The sequence below is a fragment of the Orcinus orca genome, chromosome 11, assembly GCF_937001465.1.
Source record: "Orcinus orca chromosome 11, mOrcOrc1.1, whole genome shotgun sequence".
In the NCBI taxonomy this organism is placed as follows: Eukaryota; Metazoa; Chordata; class Mammalia; order Artiodactyla; family Delphinidae; genus Orcinus; species Orcinus orca.
Genome location: NC_064569.1, coordinates 44,288,038 through 44,304,519, shown reverse-complemented (window position 1 = coordinate 44,304,519; position 16,482 = coordinate 44,288,038). Strand labels below are relative to the sequence as shown.

Below are 16,482 nucleotides of genomic sequence, written 5' to 3'. Positions count from 1 at the left end.
TACCATCAAGGGTGGGCTCTGTGCGTGCTAATCCGCCAATCCTCTGGAGAAAGGCAGTGCTGTCACCGAGGCGTAAGAGCAGAGGACTGGACAGGCGGTGCCCCAGACCAATATAGAGAGGGAAACTTTGAAGATGGACGAGGTGAGGAGCCACTAAAGAGCGAGCTCCCCGAGATAGGGGGCGGTACCCTGTTGACAAGCGTATACTCTAACCAGTAGACTCGCGACACCCTCATGACCCCGCCTTTTAACTCATAAACATCTAATCAGGTGAGCGATGGGGGCGGGTCAAAGTGAAACTTTAACCAGTACTGAGAAAATTCGGGACTTGAATGGCAGGCAAGGCGGGGTTGAAAGAGGCCTTAGGAAGGCCGCTACTGACCTTCGCCCCTCCCCTGGGATTTGGCGGGGCCTGCCTCTGGCGCCCCGCCTTCTATCACAAATTCGCGGGCGTGAAGGGAAATACCTCTCCTAGGGACCCGGAGCCTAGGAATTTAAGCGGCCCTCACGTCGGTGCTTCCTCCTTTCAGTGGGGCCCCAGAGCACAGGAATTTTGGGGATGGCCCGCGGCAGTCTGAGATGTTTTTTGGTGAGCTGAGACAATGGCACCTCCAAGAAGTGGTAGCTTGGGGAGGCTTTAGCCCCTTTATAATAATTTTTCATACAGACGATTGATGTATTCTAAATCGCATGTAAATGTGAATAAGTATTTTTAGAAAACTTTTCTGTTTGTGATATGGAACAAAAAGAAAACAAGACGAGGGCTTCCCTGGTGGCGCAGTGGTTGAGAGTCCGCCTGCCAATGCAGGGGACGCGGGTTCGTGCCCCGGCCCGGGAGGGTCCCGCGTGCCGCGGAGCGGCTGTGCCCGTGGGCCATGTCCGCTGGGCCTGCGCGTCCGGAGCCAGTGCTCCGCGACGGGAGAGGCCACAGCAGTGAGAGGCCCGCGTGCCGCAAAAAAAAAAAAAACAAAATAAAAACGGTAAAAAGAAAACAAGACGAGCTTACTGGGAAATGCAGCGTCAATGCGAATTAACCTTGGAGCCCACTTCCAACCATACTGCTGTTCCTGAGCCCTAACATTGAAAATCTGGAACTGGAGCCTTGTGTGTATGTGTATGTGATATGTGTGTCTGGGGGTGGGGTGGGGTGGGGGAGATGCTGGTTTAGGGGAAAGTAAAGTAGGAAATACATAAGCTTCACTTTCCTCAGCTGTAAAATGGGGGCAATAATTCCCACTTCACCCACCCGTGGCACTATCCCAATTGCATCGCAGAGGTCGAAATGGAGTGGGGTGGGTAGCCCTGCATAGAGTGATTAAGAAAAGGGGTCTGAAACCTACTATCACATGCACACATTCATTTTCTCTCTCACACCATTCTTTCAGTAAATATGCAAAAGTAAAGGAGGAGAGACATGAACTATAAAACCAGGAACTTTTTTTTTAATCAATTACAAACTAAATTACAAATAATGTTAATAGCAAGAACACTCAAGGACAAAAGGTGGGAGAAGAGAGACAAAATCATAAAAAAGAAAAAAAGCTTTTTTTTTTGAACATTCGCGTTACAAACCCCAAGGTGCACATGGCAACAAATCCCCACCGATTCCCACTTAAAAAACTGCTATAACCTGAAATATAAATATAATTGTTCATCCTTCTTTTAAAGAAATATTTTTTTCCCAATGTCCCCACTCAGGCACAGCCCTAAAAAAGTGTCAGCATTCTCAAAATGAGGTCTTAACCTTAACTTTCACTCCTATGGGCTGGCCTTCAGAGGGAGATGGAACCTAGCACCTGAAGAACTAAGAATCTTAAAAAGAAGAGAAAAATTCAAACATCTTTCACTTGCCTCATAAGGCCTCGGTGAAGCACAGTCCCTGACCCAGAGCCTCCCAGAGACCCCTTGCCTGTAGGAGGGACAGGCAAGAAGACTAGGAGCAATCATTTCTACTGCAGTCCCACCAGGACTGCAGAGACTGGGAGTCTGAGACAGGGAGTCTTGAGTCTCCCAGACTGTTAGGTGAGATGAAGCACTAAAACTAGGGTATAAACTGGTTGGATCTATTTTTTTAACCTAATTCTTTAAAACAGACCCCTCGCCATGTTTTTGTTTTGCTTGGTTTTCAAAAGTTCCAACTTAGTGCCCCTGCTATCAGTTGGCCTTACACAGGGCTGTGGGAGGTTTGGGGTCTCTGTCACCTGAAACACAGAAAATAATAATTGCGGGGCTTTCAGAGACTGGGATGGCAAACCCTATGTGGAGGAAGGAGAAACAGTCTTTTAACTTTTTTTTTTTTTAAATACCAGCCCTCCTAAGCAATGACTAAGAGGAAGGGGAGAGCATGGTGCAGATTAAGTGCATGTAATATTGACGCTTCCTTTCCATTTCACCTATTTCTCCCCTCCACGCCCTCTCCCCAGAGTTGGCTGGCTAAGAGGGGCAGGTGAGTGCTAAGGCAGCCAGACAAGATCAGTGAGCTAAGAGCCCTGGGCCAAGCCAGATCATGCCCCCACTGGAGGAGAGGGTGAGACTGGGAGTAGGGGCTTGAGAAAGCCATCAGAGTCGAAGGTGAGGTACTGGCTTGGTCACATCCTGGAAGAAAGGGTGAGCCAAAGCTGCCTTTGCTGAAATCCGCTTGTTGGGGTCGTAGTGCAGCATTTGCTGGAGGGAGAGATGTATGCTGACGTCAGTAATGTGATAATGGAGTAAATGGGCAGCAGGTGTTTTGAGAAATCGGGAAACAATTCCTTTCACCCAAGGCAGAGTTCCCATTTCCCTCCTTCCTGTATCTAATGGGTGCACAACAGCGAGAGGGAAGCAGGGGCTAGGGAAATGCTAAGACCAGGAGTCCAGGGCCTCATTCTTCCTTCATCCTGGAAAAACCTTGCCCTGGGGGAGTGAATGAGAGGAAATGGGTGCCCACTCCCCACTCTCACCGATAACAAGCTCCGTCCATCTTCATCCAGGGGGGGCACAACTTTGCTAAAATCTTGCCTGGCCCACTTGGGGAAACTTGGCTTATAATCAGGCATAGAAGTAACTCCTGGCCAAACCACCTCATCTGGGGTCCCCAGAGTCCGAAAGATCCGGAAGAGTTGGTCGATCTCAGAATCTCCTGGGAATAGGGCCCGCCGGGTCACCTGAAAATGGGGAAAGAGGAAAAGCCAAGACCCACATTGACGTCAGTCAAAACTGCCCACTGGATAATGGAGGTTCCCACAGGCAGTGGAAGGTCAGCAGGGCCCCATGACTCCCTCCCCAGGGCCTTTCATGGGGTCAGTCAAACAGAGCCTGAGACAATGAAGTCCCTTCATCTGTCTCCTCGCCCCCTCCTTCCTTCCCCCAACCATGGCTTTGCAGATCCCCAAGGCTGGGTGGGGCTGGGAGGGGGTGAATGTCTGGGGTGCCACTGACATGTAGCAAAGGGATCCCAAGCCACTCACGGGGTGTGGGGTAGACACTGCGGTCATCCCCCCTCCTTGTGGTGCAGACACTTCTAGATAGGAGCACAGCGGGCAGAGACTGTGTCTTCCATTTCTTCTGTGTTCCCCACAGCACCTAGCGTGGTGCTGGGTACACACTAGGTGCTTAACAAATATTTTTTGATGAATTGAGAGATGAATATGGGCAATTGTAAAGTAATGCACTGGGGGATAAATGCACATTATATATATGGGCTAATGGTCTCCATGCCCCCAGTTACAACCCAGATAAGGGACCATAAAACATACTGCTGCTTTGATTTGGAAACTTAGCTCACTCCACTGTTGTATTAAAGGGGATGAGAGCTCCCTTATAAGACTGGGCCTCAGGGATCCTTCAATCTGAAAAGCCAGAGGTTGAGGGGGGATGTGATGTAAGTCTGCAGTTTAAATAAAAGGTGTGGGTAAGGTGAACACAGTTGACCTCACCACATTCCTGGTGCCCTACAATAAGGTCTACAGGCCAAATGAAGGGGACACTAAATGGAACTCATTTTCCCAAGTATATGCAGGCTAAAGCTAAAACAGTTGCAGAAATGATTTAGCTCAATTCAGAGATAAGATATGTATACTGCATGCTAAAGCTGTTTGAGGATATCCTAACATTGTGGTTGACATCAGGGATGACAGTCCTATCCTTTCCCCACCACCCACTTTGTGCTACTCTAGAGGAAGGACCCTGTGATAAGAGAAGGGCCATGGGTCTAGGCCAAGAAACAGTTCTGTTGTTCTTGAATGTGGGGAGGAGGGGGCTGGGTAGAACTCGGGCATGCCTCCGTACCATCTCAGCAAAGATGCAGCCCAGGCTCCAGATGTCCACAGCTGTGGAGTAGTATTTGCAGCCCAGAAGGATTTCAGGTGCTCGGTACCACAGAGTCACCACCTGAGGACAAGCGTAGGAAGGGGAGGGGTGGTGTATGGGGCATGGAGATTCCCACATCTCACTTCCTCAGGACTACTCTGCTAACTCAGCTTCTTAACAAGCAACTTCTTTCCCTCCATCCTTCCCTTCCCTCTGATTTCCCCGAAGTAAAATAACTGGGTACAACTTCTTAGCCCAGAGTTAGCCTAGTCCATGGTTCTGGGGACCATATTTTCTGAACCCCCAATTTGCAACCTTCTTGGAAAACTTGAGGCAATCAGTCATAATTTTAATGGTGTGCCATCCAGCTCTCCTGGCTTGTTATCTATCAAAATGTGAACTCCGTGTATACTCTAAGACCTCTTAGGGTGTCAGAGATACTTTCCATCTAGTGAGAGAGAAACTGCTGGCCAGATAGTTACTAAAAATGTTGTGAATGTCCCTGTTAACACCTCCCAGGAAGTTCAGAGAAGACATGCAGAGAGGGACTCACCTCGTGGGTGTAAGTACGAACAGGGACTCCAAAGGCTCTGGCTAGTCCAAAGTCTGCTAGCTTGATGGCCCCCTCTGCGTTGATAAGCAGATTCTGAGGTTTGAGGTCTCGGTGCAGGACCCGATGAGAATGGCAGAAAGCTAGGCCCTGGAGCAGCTGGAACAGGTAGCTCTGACAAGGGGAGAGAAAAGAATGTGTTTTTCCATCACCGTGAGAACATTAGGGTCTCCTCTGTGCCTCCATAGTTCTACTAAAGCCTTCACTAGTTAGATAATAATTCCATGTTTACAAGCCATTTCCCTGATTGGACTGTAATCCCAGTGAGGATAAGGATCAGGTTTTATTCAGTTTTGCATTTCTTTTCCATATCCTGTGTTCAGCACATTGAAGGTGTTCAATAAATGTGTGTTGGATAAACGTTTGTTGATAGATGGAAAGTAGCTCTGGGAGTAAAGAACCCAGAAAAACAGACAATAGAGACTCACTGGCTATTTCTCCCACCAAGCAGGTGGAAAGGCTTTTTGGAGGGGTCTACCAAGTGCCCTCCAGTCCCATTTATCTGAGTTTCATCTCACCTTCCACCTGAGCTGCTAAGCTGACTCACTAGAGTTTCAACTTCTTTGATTCTCCTGCCCAGCCTTAGGGTTAATAAGTATAATGAGCAGTGAAGGAGCCACAAAAAAGGTATGTGTGATTGTGTGTGTGTGATTGTGTGTGTGTGTGTGTGTGTGTGTGTGTGTGTAGGGGGATGAGGGCTGGGAAGGAAGCTAAGATCACAAATCAACACTCAGTCTGGATTGCCTGCCTTCAGTCCCCCCAAGACATGCCCATGTTGGGAGGAGTTGATGTGAAGGATTACCTTTATGAGGGGAAGAGGAATGCCAGTGAGAGCAGAGGCATCCATGAATTTCTTGAGATCCTGGTGCAGAAACTCAAAAACCAGGTAGAGTTTGTTTTCTGTATGAATGACATCCAGCAGCCTAGGGAAGGGAGGTCCAGGGATAGAGGTGAGGGAGAGAAATGCCCAGACAACACAAACAGAAGGCATCCTCCTTTACTGTCAGAGCACCTCCCAGATACATACTTACTTGACAATATTAGGGTGGTTAAGCTCCTTTAGCAGAGAGATCTCTCGTATAGCAGTACTGGGTACACCCTCCGTCTCACTTGGAGAAGTTGGGAGAGCAGAGATGGGAATGTGGTTACAAATATTCCTTTTCTCCCAGCCCAGTGATTCTACCCCACCCCCTGCCTCCCCACAGAGACACCACCCCAGCATCCCCTAGGAAAGTGAGAGAAGAGAAGGGGTGCTTCAGGGGTTAATTCATGGATGGACAGGACTGGCTTTTGGACACATTAAGGTCATTATTTCTTCTTTGCCCAGGGTTAGGTTAGCAAAGCCTCCTGGTGAAGGTGAAGAAGGTAACAGGTAAAAAAAAAAGGGGGGGGGCGGGAGTAGCAGCACCCAGCCTCTCTAGAGGGGCCAGTGAGGTTCAACTGCCATTCTTTTGAAAGGGGGAGAGAATTCTAAGATGGGGGTGGGGTTGGGGCAGCGAGGAGGGCTCGTCATTCAAAAAGGTGCTCTTTACAGCTTACTGCAAAACCCAGCTCCACAGGGAGTCCTGGAACCCCCATCTCAGAGGCCTCCTTCCTCTTCCTGAGTCTTTCTGACTGTACATTTAGGGGCATCACCCGCCTTTAGGGAGGAAATTTCCCATGGATTCTACACTACCCTATAGTCTCCCCCGGGAAACCCTCTACTCGTCCTTCAACCCACCTCTCCACTTCAAAAGAAGTCCCTCCCTGCTACCTTCCGGTCCCTGGATGGCCACCGCCGGTTGGGGTGGGGGTAGGGGGCACTCAAGGAGCTCCCGAGTAAGGAGTCCCGGGTACAGAGGCCACTCACGTGTCCAGGCGGATTTTTTTAAGCGCCACCACTTCTCCCGTCACCTTGTTTTTGGCTTTGTACACAACTCCGTACGTGCCTTCTCCGATCTTTTCCACTTTTTGGAAGTTCTCCATGAAGCGCTAGCGAGTCGGGTCAGCCCGGCCCTGGAGCGGGGGCCTGGGAACCCTGCAGAAAGCGGCACCCAGCTCTCGGGGGCCGAGGAGGGGAAACAGGGCCCAGTACCGTGGCCCCAGGTCGGGATGGAACGCAGTGTATCTCTCGCTCTTGTCAATTTGTCCAACTTGAAACAATGTTACCGCCTTCCCCCAGTTCCCTACCGCCACCAGAAGCCCCGCCCCTCCTTCCCGCGTTTCCCTGGCTCCGCCCTCAGATCTTCCTATTGGTCAACGTCAGAGCGGGAGGGGCCAGCCCTGCGTCCCTCTCTGCAAACGACCCCGACCCGCGCAAGTTTGGTTCCGAGGGGCATTAAGACAAGTTTCAACGTAGGTGGGGAGGCTGAACACCTTTTTCCAAGTATCTGATTTGGGATCGAGTTTCCTACCTGTGTCCTGAGTCTATAGGGATTTCCTGATCTCTAATTCGCCGTTTTCATCACCCCTAGGAAAATGTGTATTGACCTAAGATTGAATGCCACCTGGTCCAGGGAGCCTCCTCTGAAAGCAGGAAGCTGGGAATCTCATTGTAAGGGTCTCCCGGGCCTCGGAGGAGTCGTTGCCTCCGTCTCTCAGCCTACCCCGATACTGTCTCTCTTTGATTTTGGATACAGGGTCACTACTTCTACAGTCTTTTTGAGAGGTTCCTGGTTTGACTCACAATAAATTGATCCACTCTCCCATGATGAATCGTGTGTGTCCGGTACGTGTTTTGTTTTGTAGCTGCCCTTCAGTCAGTTCTTTCCACGGGGGGTTGGAGTGCTTTAAGATGAGCGTGACCCTGTGAAACCAGAAACTGTCACTGAGTAGCGGGATGTCCAGGGACCAGGATCCCTCCTCAGTTCTGCCTTTCTCAGGTCCTCCTGCTCCTCCCAGGCCTCCCCTGCAGGGAGAGGAGGAAGGGCTATGCAAATGAGCATCCGTTTCTTATATAGGGGCTTGTCCTACGCCCTAGCGCCTTTGGTTGCTGGAAAGAACAGGATGGATCTGGTGCTGAGAAAATGCCTTCTCCATGTGGCTGTGATGGGTGCTCTTCTGGCTGTGGGGGCCACAGAAGGTGAGTGTGGGGTGTGTGGACATGAGCAAGTGTGAATTTGGGGTTGCACACTTGCTCTGGTTTTCCCTTCCCTAATGGGAGATAACCAGCAATGCTTCTGGCATCTCCCACCCATTTGATTTAGTAAGGACATGGGCAACTGAGCTCCCTCCCCACATGAAGATTTGGGACTCAGCCTGAAAATAACTCCATTTGCTTGGAAGGGCAAGAGAATAGTGGGTCTTGGTGCCCCTAATTCTGAGACCCCCTGGGCAGTGAGCTGGAGCGGGGGCTCCAAGGGAGTAAAATGAGTGGGAGACTCTTTTAGGCAATGTCTCAGGCACTTGGGATAGGGTATTTAAAGTGAGGAGCAAGAGAATGTATTGGATAGAGGGTAAAGAGGCACCACATCCCTTCTTTGGGATGGGCATAGACGATCACAGCCCAGGCTTTTGTTCTGGGGCTGGGAGAGACAGGCAGAGGGGTCTCAGCTGAGCATCACATGAAAGAGCTCTGGGGGATTGGGGCCTCGTGACAGGAGCAAGGGGGGGTGGGGGTGGTGAGAGGGTCTGGAATGTCCCGTGCTGCTCTGAGGAGGGAGGGTTGGGAGTGGAGAAAGAATGGGGCATCTTATAATTCTCTCGCTCTCATGGTGGGATGCTCAGTGGGATGATTCCAGATCCTCCCCCAGCAGAATCAACCAGGTTTCTGGTACATATTAGAAGTGGAGTGAGGATAGTCTCTGCTGTGCTGAAATATCTGCATCATATTCCAGTGCCCCCCTTTCTCTAGATCCCTGGTCTCACAGACTTCTAGGAAGTTCTCCTTGATCTGACTTCCCTCATTCATGGTGCAGTTTCAAGTCTTTTTCTTTTACTGCACTCCTTATTGTACTCTGGAAACATTCTGTTCATACGTGTCCACCTGAGCCTCTTAAAATATTGTGCTTACTTTTTGGATTCTGATTTTTAAAATCATAAGAAGACATTTTTAGATATTCATGAAATTTTGTACGGACTGGTTTCAATAATTTTGTCTAGTGTGAACTAGCATTGTGTTTATTCAAGAAAATATTTCTTCTTTACAGATACATACTGAATTTGTACGGTTTTAAATAACATTATGTCTGGGATTTGCTTGTGAATGCTTTAGCCAGGGACTTTCCTGGTGGTCCAGTGGTAAAGAATCCACCTTCCAATGCAGGGGTCACGGGTTAGATCCCTGGTCGGGGAATTAAGATCCCACATGCCGCGGGGGAACTAAACCTGCACACCACAACTACTGAGCTCGCGCGCCTCAAGGAGAGAGTCTGCATGCCACAAACTACAGAGCCCATGAGCTCTGGAGCCCCCGCATCCTGGAGCCCACGCACCACAACTAGAGAGAGAAAACCCACACGCCACTACTAGAGAGAAGCCCGCACGCTGCAACAAAAGATCCCACATGCTGCAACTAAGACCTGACACAGCCAAAAAAAATAAAGGAAGGAAGGAAGGAAGGAAGGAAGGAAGAAAGGAAGAAAAGAAAGGAAAGAAAGAAAGAAAGAAAGAAAGAAAGAAAGAAAGGAAGGAAGGAAGGAAGGAAGGAAGGAAGAAAGGAAGAAAGGAAGAAAGGAAGAAAGGAAGAAAGGAAGAAAGGAAGAAAGAAAGAAAGGAAGAAAGGAAGAAAGAAAGAGGGCTTCCCTGGTGGCGCGGTGGTTGAGAGTCCGCCTGCCGACGCAGGGCACACGGGTTCGTGCCCCAGTCCGGAAAGATCCCACATGCCGCGGTGCGGCTGGGCCTGTGAGCCATGGCTGCTGAGCCTGCGCGTCCGGAGTCTGTGCTCCGCAACGGGAGAGGCCACAAGGGTGAGAGGCCCGCGTACCGCAAAAAAAGAAAGAAAGAAAGAAAGAAAGAAAGAAAGAAAGAAAGAAAGAAAAGTACAGCATTAAAAATGAATACTGTAAAAGAGAAAATTAAATGCTTTAACCAAAAAACAAACCAACAACAAAGGATCGATAAAGCAAATGTGGCAAAATGTTGATAGTTGTTGGATCTGGGTGAGGCATGTGGAGAGCCATCATATCCTTTTCTTTCAGACCTCTCTTTTGGTCAGTTATAATAATTTTGTTTGTCCCCACTCCCAATTTCTACCTGCCTCTGGTCCATCCTCCTCACTGCTTGCTGAAGTGATCCTTCTAAAACACAAATCTGATCATATTCCAAAAGTTTTGAAGGGTAAATTTTATGGTATTTGAATTATATCTCAATACAACAAACAAAAATCATCTGAGGTGGTCTTGCCTACAAGATAAAGGCCAAACTCCTTCGCCGGCACTCAAAGCCCCCACCCCATCTTCTTGGCCTCATCTCTCACGGTGTACCTCAACCACATTGCTAGTGGTCCCCTATCATGCCATGTGCTTCCATGCCTCCATGCATCTGCTCATGCTGGGCCTTCTGCCTAGAATGCTTTATGCCACAGGTCAACTCCTCATTGGATCCTTCCCAGTCTACCAGAGTGGAATTAATCTGTTTATTCTGTCATTTTGTTGTACATCGTGCATGTTTATTATGGCTCATATTAAGCAGTGCCTTGAATTATAGTAATTTATGCATATGTCTGTTTCATCTACTTTAACCTGAATCTCTTTAGGACCATTTCTTTTTCATTTCTTAAGTTCTTTGCACCTAGCACAGTGCCTGGTACATGGTGGGTATTGGGTAAATTAAAATGCACTTTGTGAGAATGAGTGATGTGACATGGGACACTGTGGTCCCCTGAGAGGGGAGTGATGACCTGAGGGTCCTCATTATACCTTCCTTTTAGGACCCAGAGACCGGGACTGGCTTGGTGTCTCAAGGCAGCTCAGAACTAAAGCATGGAACAGGCAGCTATATCCAGAGTGGACAGAAAGCCAGGGGCCTCACTGCTGGAGAGGTAGGAACTTGGCAATTTCTGGGGAGGGTATGGTGGGAATGGGGTGGGGAGAGGAGAGGAGCAAGGATTGGGTTGAATGTCAGTTGAGAAGACAGAAAGGGAAAAGGCATATGGGGAGGGGAAGCCAAGGAGTCCCAGCTAACGCAGCTGCCCTTTCCAGGTGGCCAGGTATCTCTGAAGGTCAGCAATGATGGGCCTACACTGCGTGGGGCAAACGCCTCCTTCTCTATTGCCCTGCACTTCCCTGAAAGCCAAAAGGTGCTGTCAGATGGGCAGGTCATCTGGGCCAACAACACCATCATTAACGGTGGGTACCACTCTACTCCAGGCCTCGTTCCCAGGGCTCAGCTCATGCCCTTTCTCCTTCTTCTTCTTTTTTTTAAACAAATTATATATGTACTTAGATTAGAAAACACAGATAAAGCACAAAGAAAAAAAAAAATTGTAGTCCCCAAAATGGGGGACAGAAGACCCAGTGGATTTAGAAGTTGGACAGACTTGGATTTAAACCTGTTACCAGTATGTGACCCTGGGCAAGTCACTTAATTGTTTTGTGCTTCCATTCCCTTAATCTGTAGAATAGGGATGATACTACTTTAAAAGGTTGTTGTAAGGATTAAAATGTGATAATATATAAAGAATTTAGCATAATGCCTGCCCTAGCCTACAGTAAAGGCTCAATAGATGTTAGCTGGTGCTGTTATTTTTACTTTTATCCCACTAGCCAGAGCAAATCTTTCTAAACATTTTGATACATTTCCAATCTCTTTCTCTCCAATCTCTATGTATTATACTTACATAGGTATCTTTTTTTTTTTTTTTTTTTTTTGGCCGCTCAACATGGAGGATCTTAGTTCCCTGACCAGGGATTGAACCCATGACCCCTGCATTGGAAAAGTGGAGTCTTTTAACCACTGGACCACCAGAGAAGTCCCTACAAAGGAATCTTTAATTATAGTTTCCATTCTCCCCACTACCACCCACAGTGGGTTATATCAAGGAGAATATATTTTGTAGCTAGGGAGTATTCCCAGAGCCCTGCTCTGGGAGCCATGTTAAAGGTTTTGGTGTATAATAAGGAAAGCCAGGGTTTGCGGGTGACTTTGTATCTTCCTTTCAGGGAGCCAGGTGTGGGGAGGACAGCCAGTGTATCCCCAAGAACCTGATGATACCTGCATCTTCCCCGATGGGAGGGCCTGTCCGTCTGGCCCTTCACCTCAGAGAAGAAGCTTTGTTTATGTCTGGAAGACCTGGGGTGAGAGACTCCCTTCTCTGGCCTGTCACCCACACTTGGATTCATCTCTTCCTACCTGATCCCTTTTCTTTTGGTCCCACCCCTAAACTCTGTGAGTTTCCCTAATCTTCACCTCCCCATGACTCCGTCTTCTTCCACAGCACCTAGCTAACTCTATTATACTTCTTTCTGGGAACCCTTCTCCAATTACAGTCCCATCCCATGGAACCCCTCATTAGGACTCCTTTCCTGCCCTCATATACAAACTTCCAAACACCCTCTGAAATAACCATCCTCTCAATATATCTCCTTACCTTCCTTCTCTGGTGCCCTGTCTCTAACCCTTCCCCAGTCCCCTTTGACCAGTAACCCCCTTCTCTACTCTTCTTTCCGAAAACCTCAGGCCAATACTGGCAAGTTCTCGGGGGCCCAGTGTCTGGACTGAGCATTGGGACAGGCAAGGCAGTGCTGGGCACACACATCATGGAAGTGACTGTCTACCACCGCCGGGGGTCCCAGAGCTACGTATCCCTCGCTCACTCCCGCTCAGCCTTCACCATTACTGGTAAGGACTTAGGAAGGGACAAGACCAGTCTCAGGGCAGGAGGAGGTGGGGAAGCTTGGCTGGGCAGGAAAGGGGAAAGAGGAAATGGTGTGTAGGGGCACCTTATAGGGGCAGAGCCAGGAAGACATGGGCAGAGGAATGTGGGGCTTGGAGCCAGTGAAGGGCCAGGCAGCTTGGGGTTAGAGGATGTGGCTGTGAAGAAGAAGCTGTGGCCCAGACCTGGTTCTCACCTTTTCTGGCTCCAATCTCAGACCAGGTGCCCTTCTCTGTGAGCGTGTCTCAGCTGCAGGCCTTGGATGGAATGAACAATCACTTCCTGAGAAAGCAACCTCTGACTTTTGCCCTCCGGCTCCACGACCCCAGTGGCTATTTGGCTGGGGCTGACCTCTCCTACACCTGGGACTTTGGAGACAGTACTGGGACCCTGATCTCTCGGGCACTTGTGGTCACTCACACTTACCTAGAGTCTGGCCCAGTCACTGCACAGGTGGTGCTACAGGCTGCCATTCCTCTCACCTCCTGTGGCTCCTCCCCAGTTCCAGGCACCACAGCTGGGCATGTGCCAACTGCAGAAATCGTGGGCACTACACCTGCTCAGGTGCCAACTGCAGAGCCCTCTGGAACCACAGCTGTGCAAGTACCAACTGCAGAGGGCACAGGTACCACAGCTGGCCAAGTGCCTACTGCAGAAGTCGTGGGCACTACACCTGCTCAGGTGCCAACTGCAGAGCCCTCTGGAACCACAGCTGTGCAAGTACCAACTGCAGAGGGCACAGGTACCACAGCTGGCCAAGTGCCTACTGCAGAAGTCGTGGGCACTACACCTGCTCAGGTGCCAACTGCAGAGCCCTCTGGAACCACAGCTGTGCAAGTACCAACTGCAGAGGGCACAGGTACCACAGCTGGCCAAGTGCCTACTGCAGAAGTCGTGGGCACTACACCTGCTCAGGTGCCAACTGCAGAGCCCTCTGGAACCACAGCTGTGCAAGTACCAACTGCAGAGGGCACAGGTACCACAGCTGAGCAGGTACTAGCCTCAGAAGTCATAAGTACCACACCTGCAGAGATGCCAACTGCAGAGGCCATAGGTACGACACCTGAAGTGTCAACTGCAGAACCCTCTGGAACCACAGTTGCACAGGTAACAACTACAGAGCTGGTGGAGACCACAGCTGGAGAGGTACCCACCCCTGAGCCTGACAGTCCAGATGCCAGCCCATTCTTGTCTACAGAAGGTATTACAGGTAAGAGGGCCAGAATGAATGAGGTTCATTGAGGTGGGGGCATTTGTCACAGCTCTAAAGACCTGAAAGACTTATTCTGGATCCAGATGTTACCCAATCCTTAGCTTACCAGTGGAGTCCCTTCAGAGTCTTCACTGGTTTTAAAGCCCCCCAAGTCCCCCTTAATGGTATGGAAGAGATCCAGAGTTCAGGAAACCAGGGTCTTCTCCTAGGCCATGGGGAGAGAGCTTGTTGCTCCTATGTCTCTGAAAAGACCTGTTCCCTAAAGTGAAGGTCAGGGAGCAGTCTGTGATCATTTACATAATACTTATATCTCATTTTCTGATTAAGTGTAAATGCATAGAAATCTTTCCCAGTTTCTAACACCATTTCCCACCTCTGGATTCCCATCCCAAAGTAGGTTTACCTGGAATTGTGGTAGAAACACTGAAAAGGGAGGAATAAGATAGTGACACTATAATGAGTTAACATACATCAAGTGTCTAACCCAGGACCTGGCACAGTGTGGGGTGTGATAAACATTTGGGATTTTTAAAACTCCAGCTCTACCCCTAAGTGTGACTCTGGGGCAGTCATTTCTCCTTCTGGGCCTCAGTTTCCTTATCTATAAAATGAGATTTCCCAGCTCTTGCCTGATTCCAAGCCTGGATCCAGTAGCTCTGGCTCTACCTGGAAAAATGCCTGCTTGGCCTGTTTCCAGGTGTCATTTGTCTCATGACTTTGCCTCTTCAATCCTCTCCTGCCAGGCTCCCAGAGCCCCCTGCTGGATGACACAGCCACCTTAATCCTGGTGAAGCGACAAGTCCCCCTGGATTGTGTTCTGTATCGATATGGCTCCTTTTCCCTCACCCTGGACATTGTCCGTGAGTCTTGCCTACTTTGGGAGCTGGTGGAGGGAAGGCGTGTGCGGCTTAGGGCTGCCCAGTGGAAGCACACCCTGGAAGGAGTTACCCACCTGAACAAGAATACCCAAATCCCAGGGTTTTCATTTGAAGGCATGAGGATGGGATCGGGGAGGTAGCCCGAGGACCTTCCTGTCCGTGGGCCTTTAGGGAGGACTGGTAGAGGAGTCCCAGACTTAAAACCTTGCACCTTTGCAGAGGGTATTGAGAGTGCTGAGATCCTGCAGGCTGTGCCATCCAGTGAAGGAGATGCATTTGAGCTGACTGTGTCTTGCCAAGGCGGGTGAGTGTCCCACTGATTGCCCCGAGAACTCTCGGGTTGACTGCTGCCCTGCTCTCTGGTGTCTACTGTTCCTTCCCAGACTCCCTGACATAAGCTGACATCTCTCCCAGGCTACCCAAGGAGGCCTGCATAGACATCTCATCGCCAGGGTGCCAGCCCCCTGCCCAGCGGCTGTGTCAGCCTGTGCCACCCAGCCCAGACTGCCAGCTGGTTCTGCACCAGGTACTGAAGGGCGGCTCGGGGACCTACTGCCTCAATGTGTCTTTGGCTGATGCCGACAGCCTGGCAATGGTCAGCACCCAGCTTGTCATGCCTGGTAGGTACTTGGACAAGAGGTAGGATGAAGAAGGGGAGTGGTAGAGGATATGTGACAGGAAGCAGATGCTGACTATAGCTATGTCTGGGATTCTGCCTGTAGGTCAAGAAGCAGGCTTCGGGCAGGCTCCCCTGTTCTTGGGCATCTTGCTGGTATTGATGGCTTTGCTGCTCGCATCTCTGGTATATAGGTGAGAGCCACACCATGCCGCTCACACCCCCTTATCCCTTAGCACCACCGCTCATGATGGAACCACCACCCCCTTCAAGAAAGCATAGTGTCCAGGAAAGAGCCCAGATTTGGAAGTTAAACAGGTCTAGGCTGCATGCAGTCTTGCTGGTGGGATCTTGGGGAAGTAGCGTAACCTTTCTGAGCCTCTGAAAGGTAGGAAAACTGATACCTGCCTTGTGAGGCTGTTGTCAGGATTCTGGACAATGGGTAAAGCACCTGGTTCTGAAGCAAGAGTGCAATAAATGATGATCTTGATGATTTTTGTTATGAATAATATCAAGAGTGGAGAAGGCTGGGTGAAGTGAGTTCTCCACCTGCATGAAGGGCAAATCCCTAGGTCTGGGGTGCCAAGGGCCTCAAAGCAGGGAAGCTTGTAGGGTGAGAGGGGAATGGACAGAGGTTACCACAGAAATAAGAGAGGATGAACTCTGTTGGTGAGAAGGAGGGGAAGGAGCCAGGATCAAGGCCAAGGAAACCTGGGATATGATTTATCCTCTTGGCTGGAGAAGCACAAACAGGTTGCCATTGACTACCACTAACCAGTATCCCTGCTTTTCTCCCAATATCAGGAGAAGACGTACAAAGCAGGGCCGAGCTCTCCCCCTTCCCCAGCTGCCACCCGGCAGAACCCAGTGGCTACGTCTGCCCTGGGTCTTCCGTTCTTGCCCCATTGGTGAGAGCAGCCCCCTCCTCAGTGGGCAGCAGGTCTGAGTACTCTCACGTGATGTCATGATTTACCCAGCGTGGACAGCAATGCCTATCTTTTCTCCAGTCTTCCCTTGGAAACTACCATTGCCTGAAATAAAGACTCAGAACCTGGAGCTGTTATTTCCTTACTTCTGGGAGAATCT

At 49.8% G+C, this 16,482-nt stretch overlaps 2 protein-coding genes across 5 annotated transcripts; one reads left to right on the top strand and one right to left on the bottom strand.

Moving 5' to 3' along the window:
- Positions 1–1,420: 1,420 nt before the first annotated feature.
- CDK2 (cyclin dependent kinase 2) lies at positions 1,421–13,023 on the bottom strand. 3 transcript variants are annotated; one of them, XM_012534596.3, is made up of 10 exons: positions 12,886–13,023; positions 7,563–7,682; positions 6,747–7,346; positions 5,929–6,006; positions 5,700–5,820; positions 4,841–5,011; positions 4,267–4,368; positions 3,447–3,590; positions 2,940–3,143; positions 1,421–2,664 (listed from the first exon to the last, which is right to left on the bottom strand). In XM_012534596.3, exons 3-10 carry the CDS (start codon positions 6,860–6,862, stop codon positions 2,560–2,562), a joined length of 1,041 nt encoding a protein of 346 aa, XP_012390050.1. In that variant the 5' UTR covers positions 6,863–7,346; positions 7,563–7,682; positions 12,886–13,023; the 3' UTR covers positions 1,421–2,559. The 3 variants fall into 3 exon arrangements, with proteins under 3 accessions (XP_012390050.1, XP_004274229.1, XP_033291978.1); XM_004274181.4 differs by lacking the exon at positions 3,447–3,590; XM_033436087.2 differs by lacking the exon at positions 1,421–2,664 and having other exon boundaries at positions 3,004–3,143; positions 3,447–3,499.
- On the top strand, positions 7,837–16,452 carry PMEL (premelanosome protein). Of its 2 annotated transcripts, XM_049693956.1 has the most exons (12): positions 7,837–7,958; positions 10,746–10,856; positions 11,017–11,163; positions 11,977–12,111; positions 12,494–12,655; positions 12,907–13,314; positions 13,666–13,899; positions 14,646–14,762; positions 15,000–15,084; positions 15,195–15,400; positions 15,503–15,590; positions 16,201–16,452. In XM_049693956.1, the coding sequence occupies exons 1-12, from the start codon at positions 7,883–7,885 to the stop codon at positions 16,340–16,342; spliced, it is 1,911 nt and encodes a 636-aa protein (XP_049549913.1). In that variant the 5' UTR covers positions 7,837–7,882; the 3' UTR covers positions 16,343–16,452. The 2 variants fall into 2 exon arrangements, with proteins under 2 accessions (XP_049549913.1, XP_033291975.1); XM_033436084.1 differs by having other exon boundaries at positions 12,907–13,899.
- Positions 16,453–16,482: the final 30 nt, after the last annotated feature.

Excerpts from the sequence above, each read along its gene's own strand:
- PMEL (XM_033436084.1), top strand. The coding sequence starts at position 7,883 with ATGGATCTGGTGCTGAGAAAATGCCTTCTCCATGTGGCTGTGATGGGT. Across the intron at positions 7,959-10,745 it reads GGCTGTGGGGGCCACAGAAG|GACCCAGAGACCGGGACTGG; the intron begins GTGAGTGTGGGG and ends CCTTCCTTTTAG. Across the intron at positions 14,763-14,999 it reads CCTCACCCTGGACATTGTCC|AGGGTATTGAGAGTGCTGAG; the intron begins GTGAGTCTTGCC and ends GCACCTTTGCAG.
- CDK2 (XM_012534596.3), bottom strand. The coding sequence starts at position 6,862 with ATGGAGAACTTCCAAAAAGTGGAAAAGATCGGAGAAGGCACGTACGGA. Across the intron at positions 4,369-4,840 it reads TTCGTACTTACACCCACGAG|GTGGTGACTCTGTGGTACCG; the intron begins GTGAGTCCCTCT and ends GCTTGTCCTCAG. Across the intron at positions 2,665-2,939 it reads ATGGACGGAGCTTGTTATCG|CAAATGCTGCACTACGACCC; the intron begins GTGAGAGTGGGG and ends CTCTCCCTCCAG.